The sequence below is a fragment of the Pristiophorus japonicus genome, chromosome 4 (assembly GCF_044704955.1).
Source record: "Pristiophorus japonicus isolate sPriJap1 chromosome 4, sPriJap1.hap1, whole genome shotgun sequence".
Classification (NCBI taxonomy): domain Eukaryota; kingdom Metazoa; phylum Chordata; class Chondrichthyes; family Pristiophoridae; genus Pristiophorus; species Pristiophorus japonicus.
The window spans coordinates 75066804-75091573 of NC_091980.1; the positions used below are offsets into that span (position 1 = coordinate 75066804).

Consider the following 24770-nt stretch of genomic DNA (forward strand, 5'->3'; position numbering starts at 1 on the left):
CTAAGCCTGGCGGAGCTGACCGGTGCCCTCGACCGGCTCTCGAGGGGAAAATCCCCGGGGCTGGACGGGCTAACCGTGGAGTTCCACAGGGCGTTCTGGGACGTCCTGGGGGGCGACTACGCGCGGGTCCTGGGGGAAAGTCTGGCGACCGGGGAGATGCCCCTCTCTTGGCGCAGGGCAGTCATCGTCCTGCTGCCTAAGAAGGGCGATCTCCGCCTCCTTAAGAACTGGCACCCGGTCTCCCTCCTCAGCACGGACTACAAAATCTTCGCCAGGGCGACGTCTGCTCGCCTTGGTGCCGTGCTGGCCAAAAGATCCACCCCGACCAGTCCTACACGGTCCCGGACCGGACAATCCACGATAACATCCATCTGGTCCGGGACCTCATCCATTATTCCCAGGAGGCTGGTCTGTCGGTCGCCTTCCTATCCCTCGACCAAGAGAAGGCGTTCGACAGGGTGGATCATGACTATCTGCTCGGAACTCTGCGCGCTTTCGGGTTCGGGACGCATTTCGTCGCCCGGATCCGACTTTTGTACGCCGCCGCGGAGTGTCTGATTAAGGTTAACGGGTCCTTGACGGCGCCCCTTCGCTTTAGGAGAGGGGTGCGCCAGGGACGCCCCATGTCCGGCCAGTTATATGCCGTCTGCATGGAGCCTTTCCTGCGCCTCTTGCGGACGAGGTTGACGGGACTGGCTCTGCAAGGGCCGGGCGTGGGGGTCGTCCTCTCGGCTTACGCCGATGACGTGCTCCTCGCGGTAGAGGATCCCGCTGACCTGCGGAGGATGCGTGAGTGCCAGGAGATTTACTCGGCCGCGTCCTCCGCCAGGATCAACTGGGAGAAATGTTCCAGACTCCTGGTGGGTCAGTGGCGGGTGGACTCCCTGCCGGAGGAGCTCAGGCCTTTTGTCTGGAGCACGACCCATCTCCTCTATCTGGGAGTCTACCTTAGCCCCGACGAGGGAGCCTGGCCGGCGAACTGGCAGGAGCTGGAGACCAAGGTCGCCGCTCGCCTAGGGCGCTGGACAGGACTGCTCCGAGTGCTGTCCTACAGGGGTCGAGCGCTATGTCATAAACCAGCTGGTGGCCGCAATGTTGTGGTACCGGCTGGTCACTTTGACCCCTCCCCCTGCGTTTGTCGCCAAGATACAGAAGAAGCTGGTGGACTTCTTCTGGAACAACAGAAAGCACTGGGTCTCTGCCGCGGTCTTGAGTCTCCCGCTTGAGGAGGGCGGTCAGTCGTTGGTGTGCATCAGCGCCCAGCTCGCGACTTTCCGTCTTCAGACCCTGCAGAGATACCTTTACGTCGAGCCCCCTCCTAGGTGGTGTGCTCTGGCGACGTATTTCTTCCGCCAGCAGCGCGACCTCAATTACGACACGCAGCTCCTGTTTGTGAACTTGGGGGGTGTCAGGACCGCCCTCCGGGAGCTGCCTGTCTTTTACAAGGAACTCATCAGGGTCTGGAACAAAGTCTCCACCAAGCGCAGCTCTCCGCCGGCTGGAGCCGCTGCTCGGGAATCCGTACCTCCACGACCGAGGTTTTATGTGGCGGTCGGAAGAGAGAGCTGTGGCTGGTGAGGTGACCAGGGTCAGGGACCTGCTCGATGGCGGAGGAGCGGGCTGGATGGCGCCAGACACGCTGGCGCGGCGCCTAAATTCAGCCGACGTCCGCCACGCGGCCGATGCCATCGAGTCGCTAAAAACAGCTCTGGGCCCTGACTCCATTAGGTGCATCGAGGAGGCTCAAGCACGTGGGGAGATCCCGTCCGAACTGACCCCCGTCTGGACGGAATTCCTCATCGGCGCCAAACCCCGGAACCTCCCTCGGCGGCCGGCGCCTCACAACTTGAGCCGCCTCGGGGAAATCCCCTCCGTGCCTTTCAGTTCCGCGCGGAGGGGTTTCCTGTACGGGCTGCTCCTGCACACTCTCAACTTTGCCATCCTCGCCGGCTGTCCGGACACGCCATGGCGTACCACCTTGCCGTCCGGAGGAGGCGGGGGTCCCCGATGGAGGGCACTCTACGCAGGGGTCCTCCCACTATTCATCGGGGACTTGGCCTGGAGGGTGGTGCACGGAGCAGTGCCGTGCAACAAATTTTTAAGCCGGTTCACGGACTCCCAGGCCACCTGCAATTTCTGCGGTCTGGAAGAGTCCGTGTTCCATGTTTTTATGGAATGCACAAGGTTGCAGCCTCTGTTTTATTATTTGAAGGGGCTGCTCCTGAAATTCTGGCTGCACTTCAGTCCCACTCTCCTGATCTTTGGGCACCCTGTGCGGAGGAGAGCGGGTAGGTCCGAAGGCCTCCTCGTAGGACTGCTCCTGGGCACGGCCAAGGGTGCCATCAGCCGGTCCAGGCAGCGGGCGGTCGAGGGGGTCGTTCAACCTGACTGCCTGCCTCTCTTCCGCTCTTACATCCGGTCCAGGGTGTCCTTGGAGATGGAGCACGCGGTGTCCACCGGTGCGCTCGCGGCCTTCCGCGAGAGGTGGGCACCGGAGGGACTGGAGTGCATCATCACGCCCGGCAACCAAATTTTAATTTGATTTTACGTTTTAAAGTTTAATTTGTTTTAATTGCCGGTGCTTTTAGTGTCCCCCTTCCCTTTTATAGGGGGCACTGGGGAAAAATTGTGATTTTAGTGCCCAAAAAAAAGAAAAACACAAAAAAAAAACAAAAAAAAGGAAAAAAAGGGCCTTGTAAATGTCTGGTGTGTCACCCAGTTCGGGTGGCACGGTTTAATGTTTTGTTTTACAGATAAACTCTAAAAGAGTTTCATGCACAAGGACCCCCAGGTCCCTCTGCAATGCAGCATGTTGTAATTTCTCCCCATTCAAAAAGTATTCCCTTTTTTTGTTATTTTTCCCAAGGTGGATGACCTCACACTTTCCGACATTGTGTTCCATCTGCCACACCTTAGCCCATTCGCTTAACCTATCTAAATCTCTTTGTAGCCTCTCTGTGTCCTCTACACTACCCGCTTTCCCACTAATCTTTGTGTCATCTGAAAATTTTGTTACACTACACTCTGTCCCCTCTTCCAGGTCATCTATGTATATTGTAAACAGTTGTGGTCCCAGCACCGATCCCTGTGGCACACCACTAACCACCGATTTTCAACCCGAAAAGGACACATTTATCCCGACTCTCTGCTTTCTGTTAGCCAGCCAATTCTCTATCCATGCTAATACATTTCCACTGACCCCGCGTACCTTTATCTTCTGCAGTAACCTATTGTGTGGCACCTTATCGAATGTCTTTTGAAAATCTAAATACACCACATCCATCGGTACACCTCTATCCACCATGCTCATTATATCCTCAAAGAATTCCAGTAAATTAGTTAAACATGATTTCCCCTTCATGAATCCATGCTGCGTCTGCTTGATTGCACTATTCCTATCTAGATGTCCCGCTATTTCTTCCTTAATGATAGTTTCAAGCATTTTCCCCACTACAGATGTTAAACTAACCGGCCTATAGTTACCTGCCTTTTGTCTGCCCCCTTTTTTAAACAGAGGCGTTACATTAGCTGCTTTCCAATCCGCTGGTACCTCCCAAGAGCCCAGAGAATTTTGGTAGATTATAACGAATGCATCTGCTATAACTTCCGCCATCTCTTTTAATACCCTGGGATGCATTTCATCAGGACCAGGGGACTTGTCTACCTTGAGTCCCATTAGCCTGTCCAGCACTACCCCCCTAGTGATAGTGATTGTCTCCAGGTCCTCCCTTCCCACATTCCTGTAACCAGCAATTTCTGGCATGGTTTCTGTGTCTTCCACTGTGAAGACCGAAGCAATAATTGTTTAAGGTCTCAGCCATTTCCACATTTCCCATTATTAAATCCCCCTTCTCATCTTCTAAGTGACCAACATTTACTTTAGTCACTCTTTTCCGTTTTATATATCTGTAAAAGCTTTTACTATCCGTTTTTATGTTTTGCGCAAGTTTACCTTCGTAATCTATCTTTCCTTTCTTTATTGCTTTCTTAGTCATTCTTTGCTGTCGTTTAAAATTTTCCCAATCTTCTATTTTCGCACTAACCTTGTCCACCTTATACGCATTGGTTTTTAATTTGATACTCTCCTTAATTTCCCTGGTTATCCACAGCTGGTTATCCCTTCTCTTACCGCCCTTCTTTTTCATTGGAATATATTTTTGTTGAGCACTATGAAAGAGCTTCTTAAAAGTCCTCCACTGTTCCTCAATTGTGCCACCGTTTAGTCTGTGTTTCCAGTCTACTTTAGCCAACTCTGCCCTCATCCCACTGTAGTCCCTTTGTTTAAGCATAGTACGCTCGTTTGAGACACTACTTCCTCACCCTCAGTTCAGAGATATAACTGGCAAGAAAGTCAGGTGAGGGAAAAAAATACAAGACCAGATATTGTGATCTTTACAAATGAGGACACATTTGAAAAACTGGATTTTCAGAAACTGTTTATTTTCATACAACAGCAATTAGCATTTCACAAAATTTGTGCTTTTGAAAATGGTACTTGAAAAGCAATTGGTGATAGTTAACACTGCTAGTCACATAATATCAGCTTCAGCAGACTATACCTAGCAGCTGTGAGTGGAATTAATATACAATAAGGTTAATTTAGAAAATAATACATTCAAATTATTACAATTAAAAATAGTAAACACAGACTAAAATTAAAACTTAGCAATTTTTGTCTTTTTTCATTTACTTGAAGCATAATTGTCATACTGGAGAGCATCACGGCGAGTGAGATCAGTCTGCAGGGGAATGTTCCAGGTCTGTGTCGGTGTCATTGTCGCAATAGGTAATATCAATTTCTGAAAGCAAAGGGGAGAAATGATAAGGTTGTTGTCATGGTTACATTGCAGTTATGTAAACAGTTTATTTATATAATTCGGCCACTTAAAATCAGGACTGATGAGTTCATCTAGGATATGATGCAAGTCTTAGATGGAGAGAGAATAGTTGAGGGGATAACTGAGACAGAGCATACACTGGGGGTAAAATTCATTATCGCCCGTTTCGGGGTGGTAACTTTTGAAAGCTGGGAAACTTAGCACCAGGTGTTATTGCTTCCCAGCTTTCAAAAAATTAGCTTCAGCGCTTCAGGAAGGAAATGGAGCGCTAAATCAACCGCTCCACTTCCTTCTTGGAGCGATGAAGGACGCAGGCAGGGCAGAGACCTCAGCAGTACTGCACACTGGGCCGGGCAGCACTGCCGCATTCAAAAGGCCCTTCCCTCCCTTAAAGGGAAGGGCCATCGCTGCAGGCTCTTTATAAGTCATGTACCTGCATCACCAAGGCCGCGGCGATCCCGCGCAATCAGCCCGGCACTCAAGCAGAATGCTGAGCTGAACGATCGCGAGAAGGAACCCGCGAAGTAAACGGAAAAAACAAAGATAAGTCTTTTTTAAACCTTGGTCACCTCGTCTTTAATCTTCGCCCCGGTAACGGCCGACCGCCCGATCTACACCTCCTGCAGCTGCCGATGTTTTCGCCAGGCGCTGCTGCAGGGGGCGGAAGTGAATTTCAGGTCCGGGGCGTTACCGGGCGATGCACATGGCGATGATGTCACGATCTGAGGGCACAAGAGATCGGGTGCAACGCTGTAGCGCCCGCTGCTAAGCTCCTGCCCAATGTGGTGGGAGTCGATGTCAGTGCCGCGCCCGGCATTTTTCATGTTAACGGGAGGCACAAATGCACCCAATTACTCCCCCATAGTGTGTATCAGAGAGAGGGCAGGAAGGACAATGGGACAGAGGCTGTACAACAGAGGTGGTGGGGGGTGGGGGGCGGGGGAGAGCAGTGTTCAGGGGAGGGAACAATAGGAAGAGGAGGGGGAGAGAGATTATACAAAAGAAAAGGGAGTGTGGTTGGATAGAGACTACAGTGACTTGTCTCACAAGTAGGAAATTTTATAAAACACCAATAACAAATTCATAAACGGGTTTACAAAAATCTTCCCACTGTTTCTACCCGCACCACTGGTTCAAGGTTGGGCTGTTTCCATCCCATTGCAGGTCTCTCTCTTCTGGCCCATCACCCACTGCTCATACCAATACTTTCCATTCTCTCCATTTCATATCTTACGCTCAAGATTCTACTCACTGCATATCCCACTGCTTTCACCCCTTGTTCATTGTGTATCCCACTACTTCAATGTTAAGTCATTTCCCCTTTCCAATTTCAAGTACTTAAGTCACAACAAAATCTCCTAATTATTAGAAGTCCTTTTGCTCGACCAATAATGTGCTGCCCTTGTGAAGATCGGACATTTCAGCTCGGACATATTCACAGTTAATCAACAAACACCTCTGTAGGCTGCTTTTTATTCCTAAACGATGATTTTAAACCGGTCAGTAAATAAAATCAGTCCAACCCTCCGCTTTACTCTCCTTTTTGTCAGGAAGTACTTGGCTTCTACTTGGCATCTCTGATGACAAGAGACAGTGATTTACGGTGACTGAATAGACAAATTCAGTTTTTATTATACAGGATTCTGGGGATTTTACTAGTGTTTTCAAGATCAAATTCTACATATCCATCCATCTTTTCCTGAAAACCATAAATTAGTGATGTTACCAGCAACTAATGTAAGGGCATCACAGCTGCAAACTTGTAGGGTGCTCAGATGACATTCCTCTGTTTATATCTTGTTTATCTCAAACAGGTTACTGCATGTCTAAAAATAGCACACAAAGCAATGTAATATGAGTGCGATAAATGTTCATAACTGAACTTTGCTTATCAGAAAATATACCTCACTGTATCAGCTGTGGCTAGGGCTACCTCACTCTGGTGTAACTGTATGCTTGGTAGAATAAAAACATTAACGTTATAAAACATCCCAAATCTTCTAATTATTAGGAGCATTATCAAACAGAATTTGACACTGAGCCACATAAGGAGATATTAGGACAGCTGACCAAAAGCTTGGTCAAAGAGGAAGATTTTAAAGAGCGTCTTAAAGGAGGAGGGAGAGGTGGAGAGGTGGAGAGGTTTAGCGAGGGAATTCTAGATCTTAGGGCCTAAGCAGTTGAAAGCACGGCCGCCAATGGTGGAGCGATTATAATCAGGGATGTGCAAGATGCCAGAATTGGAGGAGCGCAGGGATAACAGGGGGGTTGTGGGCCTGGAGAAGGTTACAGAGATAGGGAGGGGCGATGCCATGGAAGGATTTGAAAACAAGGATGAAAATTTTAAAATTGAGGCGTTGGCGGACTGGGAGCAAATGTAGGTCGATGAGCACTGAGGTGATGTGTGAACAAGACTTGGTGTGAGTTAAGATACAAGCAGCAGAGTTTTGGATGAGCTCAAGTTTATGGAGGGTGGAAGATGGGAGACCTGGAATAATCAGGTCCAGAGGTAACAAAGGCATGGATGGCAGTTTCAGCAGCAGATAAGCTTAGGCAGGAACGGAGTCAGGCGATGCTATGGAGGTAAAGGTTGGCAGTCTTGGTGATGGCGCAGATGTGTGGTCGGAAACTCATCCTGGGGTCAAATACGACACCAAGATTGGGAACTTTCTGGTTCAGCCTCAGACAGTTGCCTGGGGGAGAGGGATGCAATCGGTGGCTAGGAAATGGAGATTGTGGTGGGGACCAAAGACAATAGCTTCAGTCTTACTGATAATTCGTTGGAGGAAATTTCTGCTCATCCAGTACTGGATGTCGGACAAATGGTGTGATAAATTAGAAATTAGAGACAGTGGTGGGGGGGGGGGGGGCGGTGCTTGTCAGTGTGCATGTGGAACTTGACATTGTGTTTACGGACAGCATGTAGATGAGTAATCGGAGGGGGCCAAGGGTAGATCCTTGGGGGTACCAGAGGCAATGGTACAGCAGCGGATAGATTAGCCATTGCAGGTGATTCTCTAGCTACGACTGGATAGATAAGTCTTATATATGTAAACTTGTATTTACTCTGTACAGCCACCGGAATCCCAAGGGATCCCATAATCCCTTGGGAGCACAGGTATTTAAGGAGGCCTAACAGGTTGGAGAGACACTCTGGAGACCTGCAATAAAAGACTAAGGTCACACTTTACTTTGAGTTCACAGTGTTCAGTCTGACTCTTTCTCCATATGTAACAACTGGCAACGAGATACAGAAAGTGAACCCAAAGATGCAGAGAACAGTGGGCATCCTGCAGAAATTCTCGGAGGGAGATGATTGGGAAACTTTTGTGGAGTGACTCAACCAATACTTCATAGCCAACTAGCTGTATAGGGAAGAGAACGCTGCCAAACGAAGGGCAATCCTCCTCACCATCTGTGGGGCACCAACTTATGGCCTCATGAAGAATCTGCTCACTCCAGCGAAACCCACAGAGAAATCATACGACGATCTGTGCACACTGGTCCGAGAACATTTGAACCCGAAGGTACCGGTTCTACACCTACAAAAGGTCAGAAGGCCAGGAAGTGGTAAGTTATGTCGCCAAGTTAAGACACCTTGCAGGACATTGCGAATTTGAAGGACATTTGGAGCACATGCTCGGAGATTTTTTCGTACTTGGCATTGGCCACGAAACCATACTTCGCAAACTTTTGACTGTAGAGACCCCAACCTTGAGTAAGGCCATAGCGATAGCCCAGGCGTTCATTGCCACCAGTGACAATACGAAGCAAATCTCTCAGCACACAAGTGCTGCTACAAGTACGGTGAACAGTGATGTTGTTTTCGAATTGTAACGTACAGGGCAGGTCACACATACCTGCAACTGCACGTCCACAGATGTCTGAGAGTCCACAATCAAGGGTGATGAATGCAAGGCCATTAACACCTTGTTGGCACTGTGGGGGTGATCATCGTTTCCATTCATGCTGATTCAAAGGGTACATTTGCAAGGGCTGTGGAACAATGGGACACCTCCAACGAGTGTGCAGGCGAGCTACAAATCCTACTAAACCTGCAAACCATCAAGTTGCAGAGGAGGACAGATCCACGGAGGATCACGACAAACCAGAGACTCAGACCAGGAGGCAGAGGTACATGGGGTGCACATATTCACCATGAATTGTCCGCCAATAATGCTGAATGTTGAGCTAAATGGACTCCCGGTGTCAATGGAGCTGGACACGGGTGCGAGCCAGTCCAGCATGGGCAAAAAGACTTTTGAAAGATTGTGGTGCAACAACACCTCAAGGCCAGTCTTAACTCCAGTTCGACGAAACTAAGAACTTAGACAAAAGAACGGATTCCTGTAATCGGCAGTGCTACCGTAAAGGTCTCCTACGATGGAGCGGTGCACAAGCTACCACTCTGGGTGGTACTGGGCGATGGTCCCATGCTGCTCAACAGGAGCTGGCGGGGAAAGATACGCTGGAACTGGGATGACATCCGAGCGCTATCGCCCGCTGACGACACTTCGTGTGCCCAGGTCTTAAACAAATTTCCGTCGCTGTTCGAATCAGGCATTGGGAAATTCCAAAGAGCAAAAGTGCAGATCCACCTAATTCAGGGGTGCGACCCATCCATCACAAGGCGAGAGCAGTACCATACATGATGAGAGAATGGGTAGAGATCGAGCTAGACCGGCTGCAAAGAGAGGGCATCATTTCACCGATAGAGTTCAATGAGTGGGCCAGTCCTATCATCCCAGTCCTCAAGGGAGATGGCACCATCAGAATCTGTGGCGATTACAAAGTAACTATCAATCGTTTCTCCCTGCAGGATCAATACTCAATACCAAAGGCTGACGACCTCTTTGCAATGCTGGCGGGAGGAAAGACGTTCACGAAGCTGGATCTGACTTCAGCCTACATGACGCAGGAACTGGAGGAATCATCGAAGGCCCTCCCCTGCATCAACACGCACAAAGGTCTTTTTGTTTATAACAGATGCCTGTTTGGAATTCAATCAGCAGCGCCGATATTCCAGAGAAACATGGAAAGCTTACTGAAGTCAGTCCCGCACACCGTGGTCTTCCAGGACGATATCTTGGTCACAGGTCGGAACACAGTCGAGCATCTGCAACACCTGGTGGAGGTTCTTAGTCGACTCAACTGCTTGGGGCTCAGGGTAAAACGCTCGAAGTGCATTTTCCTGGCGCCTGAAGTGGAGTTCCTGGGAAGGAGGATTGTGACGGATGGCATCAGGCCCACCAACGCTAAGACGGAGGCAATTGAGAACGCACTGAGGCCACAGAATGTGACAGAGCTGCGGTCGTTTCTGGGACTCCTGAACTACTTTGGTAACTTCTTACCGGGTCTTAGCATACTGTTAGAACCACTACATGTCTTACTACGGAAAGGGGACGAATGGGTTTGGGGCAAAAGCCAAGAAAATGCCTTTGTAAAAGCGAGAAAATTGTTACGCTCAAACAAATTGCTTGTGTTGTATGATCCATGTAAGTGTTTGGTACTAGCATGTGATGTGTTGTCATATGGCGTCGAGTTTGCATTGCAACAAGCTAATGATTTCGGGAAACTGCAACCGGTTGCTTATGAATTCAGGAGTCTGTCTAAGGCTGAGAGAGCCTACAGATTGATTGAGAAAGAAGCGTTAGCGTGTGTCTATGGGGTAAAGAAAATGCATCAATACCTGTTTGGGCTAAAATTCGAATTGGAAACTGACCATAAGTCACTTATATCCCTGTTTTCTGAGAGTAAAGGGATAAATAGAAACGCATCGGCCCACATCCAGAGATGGGTGCTCATATTGCCCGCATACAACTACGCCATTCGCCACAGGCCAGGCACAGAAAACTGTGCCGATGTTCTCAGTAGGCTGCCATTATCCACCATGAGGGTAGAAATGGCACAGCCTGCAGATCTAGCCAAGGTCATCGAAGCATTTGAGAGTGAGCAATCACCCGTCACTGCCCGGCAGATCAAAACCTGGCAAGCAAGGACCCCTTATTATCTCTAGTCAAAAGCTGTGTGCTTCACGGGAGCTGGTCCCGTGTCCCAGTGGAAATGCAGGGAGAGATAAAGCTGTTCCAGCAGCGCAAAGATGAAATGTCAATACAAGCAGACTGCCTTCTGTGGGGCAATCGAGTAGTGGTCCCCAAGAAGGGCAGAGACACCTTCATCAATGACCTCCACAGTACCCACCCAGGCATCGTGATGATGAAAGCCATAGCCAGATCCCACATGTGGTGGCCGGTATCGATGCGGACTTATAGTCTTGTATTCACAGATGTAATACATGCTCGCAGCTAAGCAATGCACCCAGGGAGGCACCGCTAAGTTTATGGTCTTGGCCCTCCAAACCGTGGTCTTGGGTATGTGTTGACTATGCAGTTCTTGGGAAAAATGTTCCTTGTGGTTGTAGACACGTATTCCAAGTGGATTGAATGTGAGATAATGTTGGCTAGCACGTCTGCTGCCACTGCTGAAAGCCTGCGGGCCATGTTTGCCACTCACGGCTTACCCGATGTCCTGCTGAGTGACAACGGGCCATGTTTTACCAGTGCGGAGTTCAAAGAATTCATGACCCGTAACGGGATCAAACATGTCACATCTGCCCTGTTCAAACCAGCGTCCAATGGTCAGGCAGAGAGAGCAGTGCAAACCATCAAGCAAGACTTGAAGAGTGTAACTGAAGGCTCACTGCAGACTCGCCTATCCCGAGCCATGCTTAGCTACCACACGAGACCCCACTCGCTCACTGGGTTCGCACCTGCTGAACTGCTCATGAAAAGAGTAGTTAAGACAAGGCTCTCGTTAGTTCACCCTGATCTACATGAACAGGTAGAGAGCAGACGGCTTCAACAAAGTGCATACCATGATAGCGCAAATGTGTCACGCGAGATTGAAATCAATGATCCTGTATTTGTATTAAATTATGGACAAGGTCCCAAATGGCTTCCCGGCACTGTCTGGCCAAAGAGGGGAGTAGGGTGTCACAGTCAAAAGTGGAGGGAGGGGTGGGGAGCAAGGGATTAGGGCTAGAGGAGGTTACAGAGATAGGGAGGGGTGAGGTGAGGAAGGGATTTAAACACAAGGATAAGAATTTTGAATTTGAGTCAATAAGAATCAGCAGAGACAGGGATGGGTGAGTGGAACATGGTGTTGGATAGGATACAGGCAGCAGGGTTTGGGAGGAGTTGAAGTTTACTGAGGGTGGATGATAGGAGGTCAACCAGGATCATCGAGTCTGGAGTGACAAAGGCATGGATGAGGGTTTAGATAGCAGCCAGGCAGAAGCAGATGATTATTAGAGAGGTGGAAGTAAGCAGTATTTATTAGGACAGAAAACTCAGCCGAGGATCGAGTAAAACACTGAGGTTGTGAGGAGTTTGGTTCAGCCTGAGACAATGGCTGGGGAGGGGGCTAGAATTCAGCGTTAAGGATATGGAATTTGTGATTGAAGTTGATGGCTTTGGTCTTACCACGGTTTTCTGTAGAAAATTACACCTCATCCAGGCTGCATGTTGACAACACAGAGGCAGTGGTGGGGTGAAGAGGTAGAGCTCGTTAGTATGCATGTGGAAGCTAACCCCATGTTTGTGAATGATGTTACCAAGTGGAAGTATGTAGCTGAGAAAGAGGAGGAGGCCGAGGACAGATCCTTGAGGGAATCTGGAGGTGGGAATGGGAGCAATGTTAGTGCTGGAGATACTCTAGCTATAATTGCTTAGATAAGAGTGGAACCAAGTGAGGATAGCCCTATGAGGTGGCTGTAGTTGACTGTGCCAAAAGCTGCAAAGAGGTCAAGTAGAATGAGGAGAGATAGCATACTATGGTCATAGTCAATGTTCCCTTTAAGCTGTGCGGTCGTGCGGCTCTCTGGACATCTTGTGCAGCCATTTTTTCAATGGGGAAAACTGCGCATGCGTGGTATTTTGAATGGGCCATGCAGCCGCCCAAAAAGATTAACGGGAACATTGGTCATAGTTACAAAAAATGTAATTCATGGCTTTTGTTGGGGCTGTTTCAGTGCTGTGGCAGGGATGGAAATCTCATTGGAGAGATTCAAACAGGGAGTTGCAGGAAAAATGGGCACACATTTAGGAGGCAATAATACGTTCAAGGATCAAGATTTGAGGGGGTTTTTTTGAGGAGGGTGACAAAGGCAATTTTGAAATGGAGGGCGAGAGAAAATGAGGAAAGGAAACCATTTGCAATGTCAGCTAGCATAGGGGCATTGGAGTTGCATGGTCAGTAGTTTAGTGGGAATGGGGTCAAAGGAGCAGGTGGGTTTCATGAACAAACTTAGCTTGGAGAGAGCATGAGGGAAGATGAAAGAGAAGCCAGTGAAAGATGCAGGTTCAGGGTAGGCTGGGGGGGGGAGCAGATGAATGAATGGTCCTAACCTTAGTGACAAAAGGTCTATGAGCTTCTTGCATCTCTTATTGGAAGTGAGGGGTTTTAAGGAGATAGTTGGAAGTGAAAAAAAGAAACGGGAGTCAGCTTTGCTCTCCAAGCTAAGCCAAGAGTGGCGAGTGGTTTTAGAAACATAGAAACATGGAAATAAGGTGCAGGAGTATGCCATTCGGCCCTTCAAGCCTGCACCACCATTCAATAAGATCATGGCTGATCATTCACCTCAGTACCCCTTTCCTGCTTTCTTTCCATACCCCTTGATCCCTTTAGCCGTAAGGGTCATATCCAACTCCCTCTTGAATATATCCAGTGAACTGGCATCAACAACTCTCTGCGGCAGGAAATTCCACAGATAAACAACTCTCTGAGTGAAGAAGTTTCTCCTCATCTCACTCCTAAATGGCTTACCCCTTATATCCTTAGACTATGTCCCGGGTTCTGGACTTCCCCAACATCGGGAACATTCTTCCTGCATCTAACCTGTCCAGTCTCATCAGAATTTTAGATGTTTCTATGAGATCCCCTCTCATCCATCTAAACTCCAGTGAATACAGGCCCAGTTGATCCAGTCTCTCCTCATATGTCAGTCCTGCCATCCTGGGAATCAGTCTGGTGAATCTTCGCTGCAATCCCTCAAATAGCAAGAATGTCCTTCCTCAGATTAGGAGACCAAAACTGAACACAATATTCCAGGTGAGGCCTCACTAAGGCCCTGTACAACTGCAGTAAGACCTCCCTGCTCCTATACTCAAATCCTCCAGCTATGAAGGCCAACATACCATTTGCTTTCTTCACTGCCTGCTGTACCTGCATGCCAACTTTCAATGACTGATGTACCATGACACCCAGGTCTCGTTGCACCTCCCCTTTTCCTAATCTGCCGCCATTCAGATAATATTCTGCCTTCGTGTTTTTGCCACCAAAGTGGATAACATCACATTTATCCACATTATACTGCATCTGCCATGCGTTTGCCCACTCACCTAACCTGTCCAAGTCACACTGTTTTTGCCACCAAGTGGATAACCTCATATTTATCCACATTATACTGCATCTGCCATGCGTTTGCCCACTCACCTAACCTGTCCAACTTGACACAGGAGGGTCAGACTCTATAATAAATCTGGTGATGGACGGACAAATATACACCAGATATGCTCACGTCCACGCCCTTTGGACTTCAGGAAACAAAGTTGAGGGAATGAGTGGGACGTGAGAGAATAAAGATTAAGTACAAAGAAAGTAAAAAAAAAAGAAAATGATAGCACTGAAGGGAAATAGCCAATTCCTCACCTGGTATTTTACTGGCGGTTTCCTCTAAGTGCGACTGGACTTTAATATATTCATCCTGTGATTGATTGAAAAAATCCTGAACAGCCTATAGAATAGAAATCATAATATTATTGAAAATTACCGGATGCAAGCAGGTATTATATTGAACAGAACCTGAAATTATTGTTTGGCTAAAAAGGGGCAGTGCTTCCAGGCTTATTGGATCTGAGAACAAAGATTTTACAATTTGAGTTTTCATATACATTTTATTCCCTATTGTGATTTCTTGCCTACAAGAGTGCTTTCCTGGTCAGAGATCAGTTAGGTTGGTCATACATTAGAATAATACAGAAATTTAGCCCAGCACCTTCCCCCACTATATATCCAAGTGGCTAAACACGCAGTACCTGTACCTGCTTTCCATCCCCTTTCACTCTCCCCCTGACTTGAAATCTAAGGGTGCAATATACAGTGCCTTCTGATTAGAATCTTACACCACAGAAGGTAACCATTTGGACCATCATGCCTATGCCAGCTCTTTGAAAGATCAATTTCCACAGCACTGCAAATCTTTCCTTTTCAAGTATATATCCAATTCCCTTTTGAAAGTTACTGTTGAATCTGCTTCCATTATCCGTTCAGTTAGTGCATTCTAGATCATAACCACTCGCTGCGTAAAAACAATTCTCAACTCACCTCCGGTACTTATGTCAATTATCTTAAATTTGTGTCCATTGGTTACTGCCAGTGGAAACAGTTTTTCCTTATTTACTCTATTGAAATGCTTCACAATTTTGAACACCTCTATTAAGTTTCCCCTTAACCTTCTCTACACTAAATCCCAGCTTCTCTAGTCTCACCACATAACTGAAGTCATTACACCAACAGTAGTTAAACATCAGTTCTCAGGAGTTCTTTTCTCAATACAGATTGCATTAAACGCCTCCTGCACTAAAGGGGAACTGTAGTCCTGTGGGGATTTGGATGGATGGAGAGATTATATATTAAGGGTTCAGAACAGTTCCTATCAGACATGTTGGCATACTCTATACACAGATCTCTTCAGTATACTAGGTTGAATCAGGTAGAAGTTTAAATCAGGAGTGATGCTTTATTCTAACTCAATTCATAGAATCATAGAAATTTACAGCACGGAAGGAGACCATTTCGACCCATCGTGTCTGTGCTGGCCGACCATGAGCTATCCAGTCTAATCCCACTTTCCAGCTCTTGGTCCGTAGCCCTGCAGGTTACGGCACTTCAAGTGCACATTCAAGTACTTTTTAAAATGTGGTGAGGCTTTCTGCCTCCACCACCCTTTCAAGCAGTGAGTTCCAGACCCCCACCACCCTCTGGGTAAAGAAATTTCCCCTCATATCTCTTCTATATCTCCTCCCAATTATTTTAAATCTATGCTCCCCGGTTGTTGACCCCTCTGCCAAGGGAAACAGGTCCTTCCTATCCACTCTATCCAAGTCCCTCATAATTTTATACACCTCAATCAGGTCTCCCCTCGGCCTCCTCTGTTCCAAAGACAAAGTACCCAGCATCTCCAATCTTTCCTTATAGCCAAAATTCTCCAGTCCAGGCAACATTCTTGTAAATCTCCTCTGCACCTTTCCAGTAATTACTATCATATAAGTCATGGAATATACTTTTTTTGAGTGAAGTTTGTGCTCAAAGGTGAGGAATGTCAGCACTGAAAAGATACACAGTACCAACATCATGCACTCCCAGCATGCTCAGAACTAAAGTAAAGTTTCTGTTACTTTGCCTCAGCAATCTGTCTGAACCTTAGAATAATACATCCGACTGCACCAGTGTGATATTTTTCTATTTCTCATACCAGTTACACCAGTAATTTCTCAGTGATTGTATGATTTGGCACTGCACTGACACAGTTAGGTGCTGTCGGGTTACACTCTATGGAAACCAGTTTGAATCTTCCTAATTCATTTAAAATTGGACCCTTACAGTCATCAGCCTTGTTGTGATCAAACAAATGAAAGCACAGGAAGGCTGATTACGTGAGGCACTGCTTTTGGTGAGGAAGCTTGCTCAACAGAAATGTAATCTGTTCTATAGTGTTAAGTGAGCTATCTGCCACCTGTACTCCTGTTGTGTGAAGCTCTATGCTAATATGTTGTCATTTATGCTAACTCAGTCACTATAGCACATTTTGATTAATATCCTAGAGTTAGAATTAAGGAATCAAAGTTGAATTTTATACTAGTTGTTGTCGTTTCAAGCATAATATTTTGCACCAAAATCCACATCATGCATTTGTCTTATCCCTTTCATCCCAGCTTACCTCTGCATCTTGTGGCTTGGGCAGTTCCTGTATTCCAAAGCAGTAGTCTTCACTCATCTGTTGTGATCCTTCGAGTTCAATCAGGCTCGGCAGGTTCTCCCACTGCTGTGAATCAAGGCAGTCTGGAGGTGGCGCTGGTAGACCTTCATTGCCATCAAAACACAGCAAGTTATCATCCTCAGCTTCCCCACTGCCCTGTGGTTGTTGTTGCCCTAGTTCAGCGGGCACCAATTCTGCAGGTTGCCCTGCTGATTCCTGGAAGTTCACAAGCAGTTGGCTATTTGCTTCAATGTCTGCATGCGTTGACACAGTCTCATCCAATGGTGGGCTTTTCATATTTAAAATCAGTTCCGTTTCCTCAGTACTGGTGTAGATCAATGGCTTCTCTGCTAGCTCACTGTGTGATTTTGAAGGTAGCTGGTCTATTCCATTGGCCTCCCAAATGTCCAGCACATTCTCATTCACTTGTGGAAAATTCTCATTTATTTGTGGCTTCCCAATGTCCACAAGACTTTGTTCCTCAGTACTTATGAAGCCTGCCTGTTCACTGTGCATTGACTCTTCAGTATGTATAAAGCTGGGTGCCTCAGGCCATACAGGGTTTGGGGTGTCTATATCTACAAGACCAGCTTCCTCAGTATAGCTTGGCACATTTCGTTCTGGCACTGGCTCTTCACAATGAATGGGCTGTTTTTCTGGAAAGCTAGGCACAGTATTATCTAGAAGGAACAGAATGGAAACAGAGACATAAAATTAAATCAACCACTGATATACAATCAAAAGAAGTCTAGGTTACATGCAAACTATTAAAATGCACAAAACTATGAATCCATATATTTCCTTTTTCTCCTATACCCAAACAGCAGCACAAGCATCAACACTGTACACTGCTTGGAGCCATACCTAATTAAGCCATATGCTGTGCCTTCCAAGTCAAAGGCATATACTGGTCTCTCCCATCCTGGGTTAGAGCTGTACACTGACCCTTTCCCCTATGACAGATGTGCGCTGCCCTCAGAATTATACATTACTCCCTCTCCCTGGTCAGAGCCATACACTACCCTCCTCTGCATTCAGGGTTGTAACCTGATCCTCTCCTCCAATCCAAGCCTTTCACAACTTCCTCCTGCACGTACAACTGAACACAGATCACCTAGCTACATCAAAGTCACACACTGCTTCATTCAGTGCTTTACACTGCCCCCACCACCTTATCAGTCATATATTTCCCCCGATTATAATAAGCTGCCTCCTTCCTCTGCAAACAGTTGTGCACTCCCTCTAAATTCAACTAGAACTACGTACTCCCCGTAATCATAGTCTAATCCTGTCGTTCTTCTCAATTAGAGCTGTTAACTGCCCACTCCTTCCTAATCAGAGCCATATATTGCTCCTAAATCCAAGACACCAGTACTGCTCAATGCCTTGGTCAGGCATATTATTTTATAGCGGGGTAGTTAATTATTTTTTTCCTAGGAAGTGATCTCATGTATGTATGTATTTAAGTACATGTCACTTCCAACAGCAGTGATAATAACCCGCAGACCTAAACTGAATTTGTAGATTCTTTTGCACCAAATAGCATCTGCAAGTTTCGCCAACATCGATGAAGATCAGTAGTGTGTTTTATAGACATACAAAATAAATTTAACTCTGTTATCCCCTACAATTAACTGAGAGAAGGACCTTTCAAAGCAATGGCCAAGAAAGATGGCATAGCCCATTATAACACAATGGGCTTTGTAACAAGAAACAGACATTAGCTTAATAACCATGCTAAGCTGGCACTAGATTAATAGCTGGCACTGTCTTATGAAGAAAGGTTGAACAGGTTGGGCCTATACTCATTGGGGTTTAGAAGATTGAGAGGGGATCTTATTGAGTATAGAAGCAGGGAGATCTTACTGCAGTTGTATAGGGCCTCTGAGTCCTCACGTGGAATATTGTGTTCAGTTTTGGTCTATGAAACATGTACAATTCTGAAGGGGCTTGACAGAGTAGATAGAGAGAGGATGTTTCCCCTCGTTGGGGAATCTAGAACTAAAGGGGCATAATTTCAGAATAAGGCGTCTCCCATTTAAAATGGAAATGAGGAGGAATTTCTTCTCTCAGATGGTCATGTATCTTTGGAATTCTCTTCCCCAGAGAGCTGTGGAGCCTGGGTCATTGAATATATTTAAGGTGGAGACAGATTTTTGAATAAGGGAGTCAAGAGTTATGGGGAGCAGGCAGGGAAGTGGAGTTGAGACCAAGATCAGATCAGCCATGATCTTATTGAATGGTGGAGCAGGATCGAAGGGCCAAATGGCCTACTTCTGCTCCTATTTCTTACGTTCTTATATAACTTGGTACTCGTTTTTATCCTGTATCTTCACTTCATTTCCAAGTGTCCTCTTCAGTTGTAAGGGAAGGTAAATAGATTACAAAATGTTGTGGGACATGTACATAAAGCTAAACTCTGCCACCAGGGGAAATATCAATTATTAGGTAAAGTAGAGAGCATCAGCTTCTTCCTTATCTTTCCTTGCACTGTGTTTGATGGATTCACATTAGGTAGTAGGCCAAAATTCACAATCATGTCCTTGTTGCGGAGATAAGCCACTCAATTCTTTATAAGGGGATCCATTCTCCAAATATACCTGCATCCCGGATTAACTTTGGAAGCTCTTCCTCTTCGGCCTCTTCATATATTGGTGTTGCAACGATGCTCGACTCTGGAGCATTGAAGGACGTTACATCTTCCACTCTGCTCGATTCAAATTGTGTCTGGTGAGCTATTATAACAGAGTTGAATGCAAAAATTAATTAGGAACCTAGAATAACAGGCAAATCACAATTTTAAAGGAAAAACTACTAAATATAATTCAATGGTTTCAAAATCCATAGAATGCTTTGTCAATTACATAAGCAGAAATGATTTTGGCTACTGATAATGAACACTGTAGAGTAAAACTAGAACCACCTGATCTTAAATCAGAAAATGATCAATGCAGTACAATACAATACAATACAATACAATAAAAAGGGAGAGGAGTCATCATATTGGAGTATTTTGGAGAAGAAAATTGCTCATGCTGTCATGCAATGAATAAACTTTTAGAAATGATTTTTTTTTTAGATAAGCTGTGATAAAGGACAATTACTCTTTACAACTGATCCAGCAGCAAAGTCAACAGCTACATGTGACTATAATCATCTTCTATTTATGTACAAGTGAGGAATTTTAAACAAGTTAGAAATGGCAGGATTTAGCTAGGGTGGAGCCATCAGATCTTTCCTCAGAGAAGTGCCAAGGAAGTGCTTTTGCATAATTTCCTGTTTGGGGCAATAACTAATTAAGGACTGAAATGTTTCACTTTTGTCTTTATAATGTGTTTTTGCCATTAATTAAAGGAGAGATCAAAAAAGATAAAAATAAGTTAACTTTCCATCCATAACAGGAAGTGATGCAGAGAAATTCCTTCTGTGCAGCCTGGGCTAGAGAACCTAAATGGTCCTAGCATAGTTTCCTATAGTAGGCCATGTCAAGTAACTGGTTATTGATCAATGAGCATCTTTTCTCAGTTAAGAAGCTGGAGCTTACCTTTTTAGGCACTCAAGGGAAATAAGAATGTGGAACTGCTTTTCAGGAAGTCAGGAAAGTGGAACTTACCTTTGAATGCACAAATAGAAGACACACAAAGATGGAACTGCTTTTCTGGCACATAGAGAAGGTGAAATTTATTTTCTGAGGCACACAGGAAAAAAAAGAGGAAGGTGGAACCTACCTTCTGTGGCACACAAGGAACACAAGAAAGTGGAATTGCTTTTCAGGTGCACAGAGGACAGGAATGTGAAATTGCTTTTCAGACACAGAAATGGCAAGAATGTGAAACTGCTTTTGAGGCACCAATGGATGGCAGGACAGTTGAAGTGACCCATCAACAGATAAGAAAAGCAGAAACTTTGGAGCGCTTGGGCTAAGTTTTGAATGCCCATATGTAAACACGTAGAATACGAGGCTATTAAGAGTTTGCAGAGTACCATATGGAGTAATGGAATAGGCGATGGAGAGTAGATTGAATCCACTAGGACTTTTACATGAAAAAGCATTTTTCAGAAATTTCTAACTTACCAGTTTGTTTGTGGGAATAAATGAAAGTACATCTTTTGCCACAATTTTTACTGAGATTCTGATTGTGAACTATTTCAATCATGCTCATTACCAAAAATACAGATACTGTATCCTTGGAAAGTTCAAAGCGTATATTGGAATAATCAGCACTGATTTGGATATATGCTCCCATTTTCAATTCCTCAATAGGACAGTATTTGCATTTAGGAGCCTAGATCTACTCCACGCAATAATAGCTGTATTAAAATGGTATTTTGGACAGGTGCATGAGCCAGAATTCCTCTCTCTTCCACTACATATTTGGCATACTCCAAAATACCATTTAATATAAAGTTTGTAGCATCACAATTCTCCTTGTTGTGCTTAATTTTATTTACCAGGTGGCTGCAACAGCAATATCCTCATGGCTAAATTCTAACTTTGTTTGTACAATGCCTAGAATTATCAGATGAAGCAAATTCTTCCTCGAATGGATTAGTGGATAAATGTACTGATGAATGTGTGGTATTGAGCCATGAAGCCCTGAAAAATTGGAAGTTTTGCTCTTCAGTGTGTTCTGAGTTAGATGATCTCAGCTGGGGCCGTGGCTAGGAATACGATAACTGGCTTCGCTGTCACTGGGCTCGGGAGGAGAGGGAATCAGCCAGAATCCTCATCTCTGTCTGTTACCCATTGTCTCCTGTTGGAAGTGAAGATTCAAGATGGGGACAGAGGTTGGCTGGCCTGTGATGACTCCAACAAATGAATGTCATTAATACTCACTGTCCAGACTCACATATTAAGAATGGTCACTTGGGTAAGGTACCAGAGCAGGGTGTTGCCCACAGAACTTACCAAAGCTTGAGTCACCATTTTCAGGACAGAAGGGATGAAGAAATCTAAAGTCCAAAATATCTTTTTTTGTTCAAACTATAAAGACAAATCATTAATTTTAAGAATTCTTGGTGAATTTCTAGGCCCTTATCTTTTTATTTGTTAATATATGTGATTGTTTCTAAATATGCTTCAATTCCTGTATGGCTGAGTTAAGTTCAAAACATATCTGCCAAGAATTTCTGTGGAGTTTCTCCAGTGGTAGATCAGCGGAATCCCTGGATGAACTGCGTAAACGGCTAAAAAATACTGTTTGCACCATTTCTACAGGGTTTCTATTGATCTTCCGCAGATAAGTCGGGAAATTGCGAGAGAATCATGGAAATTCTTACATGAAACATATTATTGGGCCATTGGACAGAAGCTTCCTAACCGGTGCCCATGCTTCTGAATTGTGTATACTGAAACGCTGTCTGAAGAGCTTCCTGAAGAGCACTTGCACATTCCAAGATGCAAAACATGATAGATAACATGGCATTCACTGGTGAAGTGCACAGCAGCAAATAAAATGTGGCTTTGCCATGTTGCCCAAAAGCAGAGAACACACTTAAAAAAGGCAAATTTAAGCATGCAAGGCATGCAATGGATTTTTAAACTGAAAACAGGCTGGCCTAAAGAAAGACGAGACTGAAGGCTAAATCAGCTATTTCCCCTTTAGCCCCACTTTGGTATAACAACATCCACACAGTCCATTATTCCTCTCCAGTCACACACTAGCTATGTTTATCTTCCCTTTTCACACATTTTGGAATGTGTCAATTACTTAATGTAGATTTTTTTATTCCACTGTGCAAGCCCACTTCCTATTCACGTTATGGCATTCAAATCTCCTCAAATAACCTGTCCCATCCCCCTATTGTGTGTAACCACTTTCAGTTGTTGATCATATTTAAATGTCCAAATTAGAAGGAACTGAATTGTAAAGATGAAAACACAAACTGCAAACAGGAGTAGAATTAAATAGTATTTGGGCAGTGTTGCTCCTTACTAAGTTCAATATAACTTAGTTATATTACCGAGTTACCTCGTGTTGCATTTGATCTAATTCTCCTGCTAAGTAAATAAAACAAAGATCCTTTTGAAGACTAAGGGTAGCGTTTTTGTTTCTGCACAAAGCAGCCTGTGATTCTCCTCCCAATCAGATGAATCGCAGGTGAGGACAAGAGCAGAACATCCCAGCCCTAGTCACTGCTATGTAGGCGACAGCATAAATCATTCCCAGATCAGGTATAGCATGAGTTAAATACAAATCAGGCATCTGTTACACTGTCCCAAAAATATATCTTACCATAACCCAACAGCTCCCTCCATTTTACCAGACTGAAATTGCCATTCAGAAAGCTTGGTATCTCAATGTGGGATTACAGATTTGCTGCTATTCGATTTGTAGGAATTTTTTGTGGTGGCCTGTTTAAAAACTAGATTGAAACAGTCCAGAAGAATTTGAAATTATACTTTTAGTAAAGACAGCATATTTTCATTCTTTTTTGTTGGGGCTAAATTTGCATCTAAGTTCCAGAAGTGTCAGCAGTCTTCCAACCTTTTGGAGCAGTGGGCTGGATCTACAAGCCACAACTATTGAGTGGGTCACGTATGATTAAGTTGATTTCCAGTCAGGATGAATTATGATTATAGAAGTTCCCTGGTTAGTGGCCTTCCATTCCTGGGGGCTTTCCAAGGGCTTTTTTGTGTGAATCAGTTGCTGGCAAACCCATCATGGCAACCCCCATTAAATTTATAAAAAGCAGATTATATACAATACCAAAAGGCAATTAGTGACTGTAAATTAGTGAGAAAGATATTTTTCATTTATATAGCATCTTTCATGTCAGGACTTCCAAAGCACTTTACATCCAATGAAGTACTTTTTGAAGTGTTGTAATGTAGCAGCCAATTTGTACACAAAGTCCCACAAACAGCAATGAAATAAATAACAGGATAGTGGCCTGGAGTTTACTCCTTGGGCACAACCCAGAAGTTGCACCCGAAACTACATTCATGTTGCCAATGTCAAGTTACACCAAAGTATTCTCCCAATCTTATTAGAATGTGCCCAAACTTACAATGGGCCCAAATGCGCATAAATCAGTATAAACAATCAGGGCTCAAGAAAATGCCTTGTCCACACCATATTTTTCATCTGTCAGTCTTAAAATTTAAAGTTTTAACTTATTTAACCATCATTCATGCACATCAAGCACAGCACTTTTTAAGAACTTGCAATCAGGGAAGCTTTTCAATTTTTAATGTGACTTACACGTGGCCGTAAAATGCATTAAACGAAACAGAAAATAACAGAGCAGGTCTGAGGGAGGATAAATTTTTTAAAAGAAATTTGCAATTAAAAGACCAGAACATTGGCTTTGCTTCCAGCTGAGCCTGAAAATCTGGACACAATGTTGAGACCTCCACCACCACCTCCCATCACCCCCACCCCCCCCCCCGCCCCCGCCAACAAGCACAATTGGAGGAAACTCATTTGAGGGTTGGAGGCGTGGCCAGTTTTCTGGACGGAGATTCGTTCGGACAGAAGGTTTGATGGATGAACCTAATAGATGAAGGAGAATTGAGCATATTGTAGTTACACATGTATTCAACTTAACCCAAAACTCTGGTCTTTTAAGCCGAGTGTAGCTGGGCACAAATGTGGAAGAAACTGCAGGCTAATCTGTTTTGGTACTCTTGGTTGAGGGATAAATGTTGGTCAGAACTACAGGAGAACTAACCTACTCTTTGAAAAAGGCCAAGAGACCTTTTGTATCCAGCTGATTGCATCCACATTTGAAAGCAAAAACTTGGGGTTTAAAGGGTTTTCTCAATCTTACAACATCCTCAGAACTCCTTGATTGCAAACCACACTGACATGTGCCTATTGCTCCCAGCAGTGCTGCTCTCTCTCTCCAGTTAGGACTGGCAGTATTATGGATCCTTGAGGTGGGTTTCACCT

General features: G+C 45.2%; 1 protein-coding gene across 1 annotated transcript in view; it reads right to left on the reverse strand.

Annotated features, from left to right (window-relative positions):
• Positions 1–4464: 4464 nt before the first annotated feature.
• LOC139262094 (drebrin-like) overlaps positions 4465–24770 on the reverse strand; it is a 262722-nt gene continuing 242416 nt past the window's right edge. The window contains exons 11-14 of the mRNA XM_070877247.1: positions 19476–19610; positions 16837–17555; positions 14547–14631; positions 4465–4799 (exon numbers count right to left, since the gene is read on the reverse strand). Coding sequence (XP_070733348.1) covers positions 4735–4799; positions 14547–14631; positions 16837–17555; positions 19476–19610 — 1004 coding nt within the window. The 3' untranslated portion in view covers positions 4465–4734. The remainder of the gene's footprint in view (positions 4800–14546; positions 14632–16836; positions 17556–19475; positions 19611–24770) is intronic.